We start from the raw sequence: 9,722 nt of genomic DNA on the forward strand, positions 1-9,722 counted from the left end.
ATGACGGTGTCACCTTCTATTGCCTCTGCTGCCAAGAGTGGCCGAGTCCTCATAATCGGCGCCACCGGCTTCATCGGCAAGTTCGTCGCCGAAGCCAGCCTAGACTCAGGCCTGCCTACTTACGTCCTCGTCCGACCCGGCCCGTCTCGCCCTCCCAAGTCCGACATCATCATCAAGTCGTTCAAAGACAGAGGCGGCATCATCCTGCATGTACGTACTATATTATACCTAGCAAGAACTCCATTAAAACGCAAGACTGTCACCAAGTTCGAACCATCCAACAACACTAATTTCTATCTGATCGTTTTTTTTTTTTTTCTCTTTTCTTTCTGATTAAATTTTTCAGGGAGTGATGAGTGATAGGCCATTGATGGAGAAGCTGCTGAGAGAGCATGAGATCGACATAATCATATCAGCCGTGGGTGGTGCAACAATTTTGGACCAGATTACCCTGATAGAAGCCATCGCTGCAGTCGGAACGGTCAAGGTAAATCTGGTTTTTGCGAATCAATGTGTATGTTTCTCTTTTACCGGAAAACAAAAATTGACCACCGTTAGTTTCTTGGTGCAGAGGTTTCTGCCGTCGGAGTTCGGGCACGATGTGGACCGGGCCGACCCGGTGGAACCGGGTCTGACGATGTACTTGGAGAAGCGCAAGGTGAGGCGTGCGATTGAGAAGACTGGAGTCCCTTACACCTACATTTGTTGCAATTCTATTGCTTCTTGGCCTTACTACGACAACAAGCATCCTTCAGAGGTTGTTCCGCCGTTGGATCAGTTCCAGATCTACGGTGACGGTACGGTCAAAGGTATGATACAATACACACACATCTGTCGTACGTTTCCGATATATTCCTTAAACAAAGCCCACCACACGCCTTGAAGGTTACAAAATCCTCATAAATATTATTTTAATGTTTTTCGGTCTGAGATTATCACATGCTCAAAATGTGAAAGCCTCGGAAAACCGAACCTGAGATTAGTTTCTTAACAATAAATTTCTTTTTAAAAATTAAAATTCAGAATCACGTTTGACATTGCAGATTAATAATGTGAATTGTATAGGTAAAAGAAATAAACAATACAGACAAAGCATCAGAATCCTACTCTATGTTTTATTGGGTATCAAACATTCAAACTAACGGATCATGTCCAGCTTTTTATTACTATTTTTTCTTTTTTTCTTTTTCATTTCATAGCTTTGACAAAATAAGAAATGTTTAGATTACAAATTCTCATTAATATGTTGATGAGTTGTGATGGTTGATTATCTAGAATAATTGGTTTTTTTTTTATACGAAAAAGACTATAAATTAAAAACAATATCAAACATTAGGGCTCTTGAAACCTCAATAGGGACTCTATTTATACACACATTTCCACTATTTAGAATAATTGGTTTAAGCTCTCGTTGCAATCATGAAACAGATGAGTGGGGGTAAGGAAAGTACACAAACATATCATATTTGTTTCATTTGTGGTCCAAGTGATAGGGAGATTGAACTTAGCCACCATCTAAACCTAGTACAATCCACCATTTTAGCCACAATCTAAAACTAGTATAATCCACCATTTTGACTCAACAGGCTTGTGGATCATTTGTCGTCTCTTTTGCAGACACATTCACATTCACATGTTGAGAATGAATTGAAGAATTTAGGGTGAAAATGATGCCCCATTTTTTTTTCTTTCCCTAAGAAGTAAGATGGTAATTTATTGACATGCTTTTTTGGTGCACAGCCTACTTCGTAGACGGTCCTGATATTGGAAAGTTCACCATGAAGACGGTGGACGACATCCGAGCCATAAACAAAAATGTTCACTTTCGACCCTCAAGCAATCTGTATGATATCAACGGTCTTGCTTCTTTGTGGGAGAAGAAAATTGGTCGGACCCTCCCGAGAGTTACTGTAACTGAACACGACCTATTGTCAATGGCTGCAGGTCCATTTTATCTTTTTCTACATGCATAATATATAATAATTCAAGTGTATTAACTTTTGTACAATATTGACCGAAGACGACCTAATAATTCAAGCTGTTAACTAATTTGCTCAACATTTCATCTTGAAAAATTGCAGAGAACCGTATACCAGAAAGTATTGTAGCCTCATTCACTCATGATATCTTTATCAAAGGCTGTCAAACCAATTTCCCCATTGAAGGTCCTAATGATATTGATGTGGGCACTCTATATCCTGAGGAATCTTTTAGGACCTTGGATGAGTGCTTCAATGACTTTCTTGTCAAAGTTGGGGGGACGCTAGAGACTGATAAAATTGCCACCAAGAACACGGCGGCGGTTGGAGTTGAACCTATGGCAATCACTGCAACTTGTGCCTGAAGAACATTCTATTCCCTGATGCTCCCAAGAGTTCGTTCCACAATTTGTTTAGCATTCCACGTTTACTTCCAAAGAAGATGTGCTAATATCATTGTTTGGTAAAAGCAAGGAAACTGGAGAATTTCATTTGCATGTGAATATGATCCAGCTGTTTTTATGATTGTTTGGTTATTCAATGTAGTAGTATGCTCAAATATGTGAAATAATTGATGATAATGTTATAATAGTCATCTCTTCTTATGTTCTGCACAAGCTTCAAACCCCAACTTGATTACCAAAATTTGTATAGATTATTGTTGTAGCGTATAATAAGCAATCTGCCTACAGTACTTTATCCAGCTAATCGAGATCTTAAATACGTTTTAAGTTGCAAATTTCCTTCACTTGTGATTACCAAACTTTTCGAAGGCTTCAACTTGTAACAAAGAAGTTTTCTACTGAAAACAAGAGAATGGCCTTTATATACTGAAGAAGACCAATACTTCTGAAATTTCGAAGAGTCCAATCCACATTCCTGACTTAAGACAGTGGTTGACTGGTGGGTAACTGTACGGCTATATAACAGTGTCATGAACATGAACAAGAAAAACTTCAAATGACAGAACCGCTGTTGTCGGTGACTACAAGGGTATAGAATTTACAGTTCTTCCGTATGAAACTACAACACACTAGCATGAACAAAAGGAGGCAGACTCAATTGCTGGATTCAACCAAAATTCACAACCAACAACTTGGGAGTTCTGGAGCTGCTGCTCTTCCTGCTTTAATTGTTTGAAATTATACATGATATATCGGGAGTCTCTGTTCAATACAGACCCGACATATGGGGCACTTTTTACACTTCTCACAGCAAGAGCTGAAATGCAGTTAGAATTAAGATTAGCGACAGCTACAAATCAGTTCTCCATAAGTCCTACTTGAGAATGCTTAGGCATGGTCAAAGAATATGACAATGCAAGGGTAGATGAAGTTACCTGCAAAGCACATGATGCCTGCATGGAAGGAGGACTATGTTAATCTGTTCTTCAAAGCATACTCTGCATAGGATCTTTTCCTGTCGGATTCAATGGATCGTTCAAATAATTGTTATGCAAGATGGGCAATATTGGAAATTCAAAACATTAATATACATTATCTTGTACCAAGAACAAAAAAGTGAAAAACTACATAGTACAGCCTATTTCATATTCAAAACCCACAAATGCCTCCACGGCCCCGGCTCCTTTTAGTTAAATGACATTTGACTAATGAACTTCTTCAGCCTATTGATTCTTGAAAACCAAAATAATAGTTTAGGAAAAGACTGCTAAATGTAGGAACAAGATTATTACAGATGTAAGAGAGAAGGATGGCTCGTGACAGGAAAAGTGGGTAGATGCATTTATGCTCAGGATTTGCAGTACAAGGGGAACTCAGGTAGCTAATTCAATAATTGTATGCATACCAAGGGCTTGGCTTAGTTGAAATCAGTTGTTACGGAAACTTAACAAACCAACATTCAAAGACCAGAAGTCAGCTGACATATTACATTCTGAAGTCTTTCATACTCCTGCTGGCTAAATTTCGTGATTTCTGTTTGCTCACTAAGTGCAGCTTGCAGTTTCCAAATCTGACAGAGGGAAACAGAAATAATATAAGAAAATTATAAACATTAATTACATGTACCAAATATCAACAATGCTGTAATGAAGACAAATGGTTCAACTAAGAGGCAAGAGTATTCCCAAGAAATTAAATAGAGTGTTCACCTCCTCAACAAGGTCCGACCTAGGCATCTTCTTCACTACATCAGGTGAGAAAGTGTTATACCTGAACAAAAGATGAAAGCAAATATTGGCAATGATATCTGTTATTATTTTGCAATAAGCCCTCTACATCCACACAAGGGAACATCTACATATGCAACAACTACTAGAAAATGGTAGAACTATGAATAATCACACATTAGAAAGTGATAGAAACCAATACATAGAGCAACAATAAAGAGGCAAGGACTATTCTATGTTTGGCTCTGATTTGAAGTTCTGACGGGCTGCCCATTGGCAGATCACTACCTCAAATGATTACACTTCCACATTCATCATACAAATACAAGATGGAAACATCCCATATCTGTTGAAATGCTTGAGCACATATGCACAATAAGAGACCAAGATATGAACTAAGCAAAGCATAAAACATTTTATATTTCCTGCAATCAAGTGTGCCATATTGCCATGCATCGCATGATTTGCAAATCAAGCATTGGTATTTTCCCGACGCTAGAATGAACCATGGTGCGGTGTCTATACAACCTTTTCAGTTCCATAGATCGTCAATCAAGAAATTACATTGATGAGGACTTGTTTCAATAAAAAAGCAAGAGGACACAGAAGAAGATTGCCTAAAATTTGCAGAAGATAATGAAGTAAATGAAAGTACTGAGTACAGGAAACACAGACCCTGAAGCTCCGGCAGAATACAGTCTAGCTTGTTCCTCTCGACTTCCTTCATCAATTGACCACCAACCCAGAAGCCTGTCAAAAGGATGCATTATACCAATAAGAATGACTGGACAGGAACTTCTATTTTGTTTGGAGTTTGCATTACAAATCTCTAAAGATAAATTTGAATGTTGAATTCCCCTAAAGTGAAGAGTTACCTAGAACCATGACGCAGGAACCCAAAATAATCACGAACTTTTGATGTTATGACCAAGTATCTTTCAGAAACAACTCCACTACGTACTAAAAGTACAATTTTCTCTATCAACCTATATGCAGCATATAAAACACCAGCTCCTTGCAGTAAAAGAAGAGGAGCAAAAAGAAGTGGAATTGAGATTTGACTAGCACCGGATGGTGTTCCCTGAAAGATACATCTTCTTAAGAAAATGACATGTTGATAATATTCCAAAGTATCAAAATAATAGTGCTTTGCAAACACCTAAGATACCTCTAAGCGCATAAACAGCAGAATCTGGAAAGTGATTAGAGGAATTTTCATAATATGTCCACCAATATCCTGCAGGCTGCATATTCCACTCTCTTCTTGGTCTTCTTCTGAAGAAACTACAAAGCCTCTATTCCAATCAAGATATCTTATGGTCACTGAAGATGAACATGCTTCTCCAGAGTGAGCATGTCTGTGAATTGCTGGGTTATACCACTTCGTGCAAACAAGAAAGGCAAACATCTGTGCAATGCTGTAGAAGGATAAACAAACTTCAACAAGCTAAGACAGAGAATAATAAAGATTAATAATGAACAATTATTTGTAAACATAAAAATAATTGTACCCAAAGTTTATAAATAAGTCCCACCAGCCTAGAGCAGAAATATCACCTGCATGTCAAATAAAGTTACTAAAGCGAAAGGACAGCTGATTGTATGAACATTATTCTTTAACTAAAGGCTGAAATGCATGAGGAAAGCATATGCATGCTTGACAAATTGATCATTGTTCATGTAAGCTTACTATGGTCCATTTTTTGAAAACTTTTGTGGACTGTTTTTAATTTATAAACATCACAAAAGGAAACTGCATCACTACGAAATACTTCTGAGAGATGAAAGGATGTCATTACAACACAACAACACATGTCATCAAATACAAGTAATTCAGTACAAAACTAGAACTCACCATTTATCTTTAGAAGAGTGAATGTTGTGGCAGCAATAAGGAAGACCATAGATATAGAAATCCAGAAGTGCTGGAAGCCAAAGATTGGTAATTCAGCACGGACAGTATTAAGGAGTCTAACTTCCCATTCATAAAATTCGAGTAAATATAACAAAATAATATATAGAGAAGGAAAATATTAATTTCCAGTTTTGCAACTAACTGAAAAAGTAATGGTACTTTAATTTTCATCATCAGATCTTCTTTCTTGATAACAGATTTATTATTAATATTATTATCATCAATATCATTATTATTTCTTATAGAAAATAACAGATTCACGTCTTGATCATGCCAAATAATTTTGTGTTTAGAATAACAATATTGTTATGGTTTTAGATTTCGTCCAAGCTTAACTAATCAACGAAATTTCTTGTACAGCTGCAAGTCTGCTATCCTCTTATCACAAACACCTAGGTGAACAGAATAAATAAATGACACTAAACTTCAAATCATACTAATCACTTGCACCCACTTAAGCCAATTGTTAATACAGTAAGAAATCTATATTTCCAACTCAGTCCTACAATAGACAGTGATAAACTTACAGGAAGAGTTTCCCATATCACATCATCACTCATGGTGTCATCATCACTAGGCATTAGAGCCTTACACATCCTATACAACAGAAACAATAATTACACATCCTATACATAATTTAAACATTCAATAATACAATGGCAACTACATTGGCCTTTTAAAACAAATTAGTTAAAAAGAATTTTCAGCTTGACTGGAGGTTAAGAATTGCCCATAGAAAAAGTAATGGATAAACTTTTTGTGAAATCTTTTATAAGAAGATGTAGCTAGTTCATTTTAAATTATTCTTGATAATTCATTTATGTACAATTTGGATGTCTCCAAGGAGTTTGGTGGAACTGTGGAAGTAGATCCATTTACAATTACAGAATGGCAGAAATAATATGGGAAATGCCCAATTGATGGAAATACAATAATACCTGACATTGTCAAATAAAATTGCTAGTTCAAATGCCAACAATGGCACAAAGACAATCTTCAAGCTTACAACTGCAAACATTTAAAGTATTGATAAGTGATATTGCAAGATAATCATTTACCTACTTATCAAAAAGTAAGATTGTTGCCTGCATACCGTATCTGTTCTCTAGATATATACAAAGCAGTAGTTCAAACGCAACGAGCAAGGGGGTTGCCGTGACAGCATGAAGTGGCGCCCACTGTCAATGGAAAGTAAACATTTACTTTTCTGTCAAGTGGTTTGAAAATACATAAAGAACTAGGATCGCCCACTACAGCAGTATAATCATATTTTCACATGAGAAATATGGCAAAACACAAAGAAGTTGGAATCTCATACGTGACGATCATTAGGTGGCACTGGAGCTGGTAATGAGAATCTGCCTCTTGCTACAACTGCATGGAAAAGCCACAGAGGGGAGAATATGATCCTGCCGTATTAAGACAACAAACTGTTACATATTGGGAAAAAAAATACAGCAAACACCAGCTGTTAGAAGATAAAGCAAGTGAATCCAGATACGATCTTGGGGGAATTCTCTTTTATCTGAAAAAGGTACGGTTCATGGCAGAAATGTCAGTAACTCTTAACACCCTTAAAACCAAAGTTATGATACAGCTTTCTTGAGGTCTCAAGCGTTGCCAATACAACTAGAGCAAAAAACCCGAGGAATTGGTTTTGCAAAGTTCAATATTACATTAACCAGATTGAACTATCTTGCAAAGCGGCTCCAACACAAAAAAAAAAAAAAAATTATATAGTGCAGTTAACAATTAGAAGCAGCAAGCATTATAGAATCTAACCAAAAACACCAAAAATGTCCACCACCCACGACTGAAAAATGCACTTGCAATGTTATCACTAAGCAGAGACCACAAAATTCTCTATTCTAATTTGAAAAACAAACCCACAAGAATACAGAATTACAGAAACATGCAGGCACCATGAATAATATAATATTGCACAGAACTGTCGCCGGAAATGTAAAAAGCTGATGAGTTTCGAAGCAAACCAGATAAAAGCAACAAGAGAAAGATAAAACAAAATTACTCACCACCAGTGGTAGCGGACGGCGTGGTGGAGGCGGAGGACGAGGAAAACGGTGAATGTGAAAAGCAGGGCATGGGCCACAAGAGCTTGCAGGGACTTGGCCACGGAGCGCCACGTCATCCCTCTCCGCTCTACCAACATTAATTTCCCCAAACCACCGGTGAACGGAAATCGAGGCCCGAATATGAATCACAGTCAACAGTGAAGGAACAAGAAGAGGAAGAACTGAAGAAGAAGAAGGGGTCGCCGGAGGTTTTTAAGAGAAGGACAAGGAACAAGAAGGAGACTTCATTTGTTGTTCTGGACTTCATTTTCACGCAAGAAGCCAAGTCACCTGATTGACATGTTTCTTTAGACGGAAATGCCCCCGGTTATTGGTATAATCCGCGGCGAGGAGTTTGGTTAAATTTGTCAAGTAACAACCCTCTTGATTGTTTTGATCAGATACGAGGACAATTTTGCCTTTTAGGGGAAATTTATTTCACACGCCATCTATGTTTTACAAAGTTTTAGGAAGCGACTCTCTCAAAAACATTAGAGATTTCGTTGGAAATGACAGAGTCTCGGATTACGATGAATGACAATTTTAAAGATTCGCTTAACTAATTAATGAGCGTTGTGTGAACAAACTAATGAAATTTCATATTTCGGATATTCTTGTATTTCAAGTGAAAATTTATGATCATTTTTATTTTTTTCATATTTCAACTTTTAGAGTTCGCATATAGTACATTAATGCATCGATGCATTAGACAGATCAGCTGGATAAAAAAATATAATGGCTTCAAGCTAGAATATAACTAAAAAATTAATCTACATTTATTGTATATAACTTCTGTAATTTTCAATTGACTAAGGGCTAGTTTGGAATTGTTGTGACTTTTAAAAAAAACCTGTCGTTGCTGTGTTATGAGAATAATCAGCTGTGAATTAAAATAGTTTCGTGTTAGGTAAATAATATTTTTAAAAGTGCTGTAAGTACATAAAATAACTATAGAGTGTGTTTTGATCCACAACAACTTCTAAAAGCAATCTCTAGGCTGTTTCTAAAATCTACTGTCAGTGACTTATATAACTTTTAATTAAGGGTTTTTGTCCATTTACACCATTTTTAGAGATTTTTTTCCCACTTACCCCACTAAGTTTTTTTAATTCCCTCTTACCCAAAACACTCTAAGGAGGTCTTCCCTAATACCCCATTAAGATATTTTTTTTTTTATTATTATTTTTTTAATACCATTTTACCCTCACCTTTGTTACTTAGAGAGAGAGAGAGAATGGAAGAGAGAGAAACCATATGGGACTTCGCCGGAGTCCGATCACCGGCAGCCGGATTCCGGTCACAGGCCGCCGGATTCCGGGCAACTTCGGCGGAATCCGGCTAATTTTCGCCGGAATCCGGCTAATTTTCGCCGGAATCCGGTCACCGGCCGCCGGATTCCGATCACCGGCTACCACCCACCGGAAAGTTTTTTTTGCCCCCAATCGACGTCTATTGCCCCCTAATAGATGTCTATTGCCCCCCAATAGACGACTATCAGCCATGTATTGCCCCCCAATAGACGACTATCAGCCATGTATTGCCCCCCAATAGACGTCTATTGCCTCCCAATAAAGGGGCAATAGACGTCTATTAACCATGTATTGCCCTCCCAATAGACGACTATC

At 37.5% G+C, this 9,722-nt stretch overlaps 2 protein-coding genes across 3 annotated transcripts; one reads left to right on the top strand and one right to left on the bottom strand.

The window, feature by feature from the left end:
* Window positions 1-2,589, top strand: LOC112199978 (leucoanthocyanidin reductase). Its single transcript, XM_024340977.2, has 5 exons — window positions 1-210; window positions 347-487; window positions 572-809; window positions 1,741-1,944; window positions 2,082-2,589. The coding sequence occupies exons 1-5, from the start codon at window positions 1-3 to the stop codon at window positions 2,342-2,344; spliced, it is 1,056 nt and encodes a 351-aa protein (XP_024196745.1). The 3' UTR covers window positions 2,345-2,589.
* Window positions 2,590-2,801: 212 nt separating this feature from the next.
* On the bottom strand, window positions 2,802-8,374 carry LOC112200098. 2 transcript variants are annotated; one of them, XM_024341116.2, is made up of 14 exons: window positions 8,059-8,371; window positions 7,344-7,434; window positions 7,119-7,203; window positions 6,964-7,033; window positions 6,553-6,622; window positions 5,966-6,035; window positions 5,622-5,667; window positions 5,279-5,528; window positions 4,986-5,191; window positions 4,786-4,860; window positions 4,093-4,153; window positions 3,873-3,953; window positions 3,319-3,398; window positions 2,802-3,200 (listed from the first exon to the last, which is right to left on the bottom strand). In XM_024341116.2, exons 1-14 carry the CDS (start codon window positions 8,193-8,195, stop codon window positions 3,122-3,124), a joined length of 1,401 nt encoding a protein of 466 aa, XP_024196884.1. In that variant the 5' UTR covers window positions 8,196-8,371; the 3' UTR covers window positions 2,802-3,121. The 2 variants fall into 2 exon arrangements, 1 of the variants encoding a protein (XP_024196884.1); XR_002936156.2 differs by having other exon boundaries at window positions 3,167-3,200; window positions 3,789-3,953; window positions 8,059-8,374.
* Between the last annotated feature and the right edge of the window lie 1,348 nt (window positions 8,375-9,722).

Source organism: Rosa chinensis, chromosome 4 (assembly GCF_002994745.2).
Source record: "Rosa chinensis cultivar Old Blush chromosome 4, RchiOBHm-V2, whole genome shotgun sequence".
Taxonomy (NCBI): Eukaryota; Viridiplantae; Streptophyta; class Magnoliopsida; order Rosales; family Rosaceae; genus Rosa; species Rosa chinensis.

Excerpts from the sequence above, each read along its gene's own strand:
- LOC112200098 (XM_024341116.2), bottom strand. The coding sequence starts at position 8,195 with ATGTTGGTAGAGCGGAGAGGGATGACGTGGCGCTCCGTGGCCAAGTCC. Across the intron at positions 6,623-6,963 it reads ATTTTATTTGACAATGTCAG|GATGTGTAAGGCTCTAATGC; the intron begins GTATTATTGTAT and ends TCTGTTGTATAG. Across the intron at positions 4,154-4,785 it reads TATTCTGCCGGAGCTTCAGG|GTATAACACTTTCTCACCTG; the intron begins GTCTGTGTTTCC and ends TCTTTTGTTCAG.
- LOC112199978 (XM_024340977.2), top strand. The coding sequence starts at position 1 with ATGACGGTGTCACCTTCTATTGCCTCTGCTGCCAAGAGTGGCCGAGTC. Across the intron at positions 211-346 it reads GAGGCGGCATCATCCTGCAT|GGAGTGATGAGTGATAGGCC; the intron begins GTACGTACTATA and ends TAAATTTTTCAG. Across the intron at positions 810-1,740 it reads CGGTGACGGTACGGTCAAAG|CCTACTTCGTAGACGGTCCT; the intron begins GTATGATACAAT and ends TTTGGTGCACAG.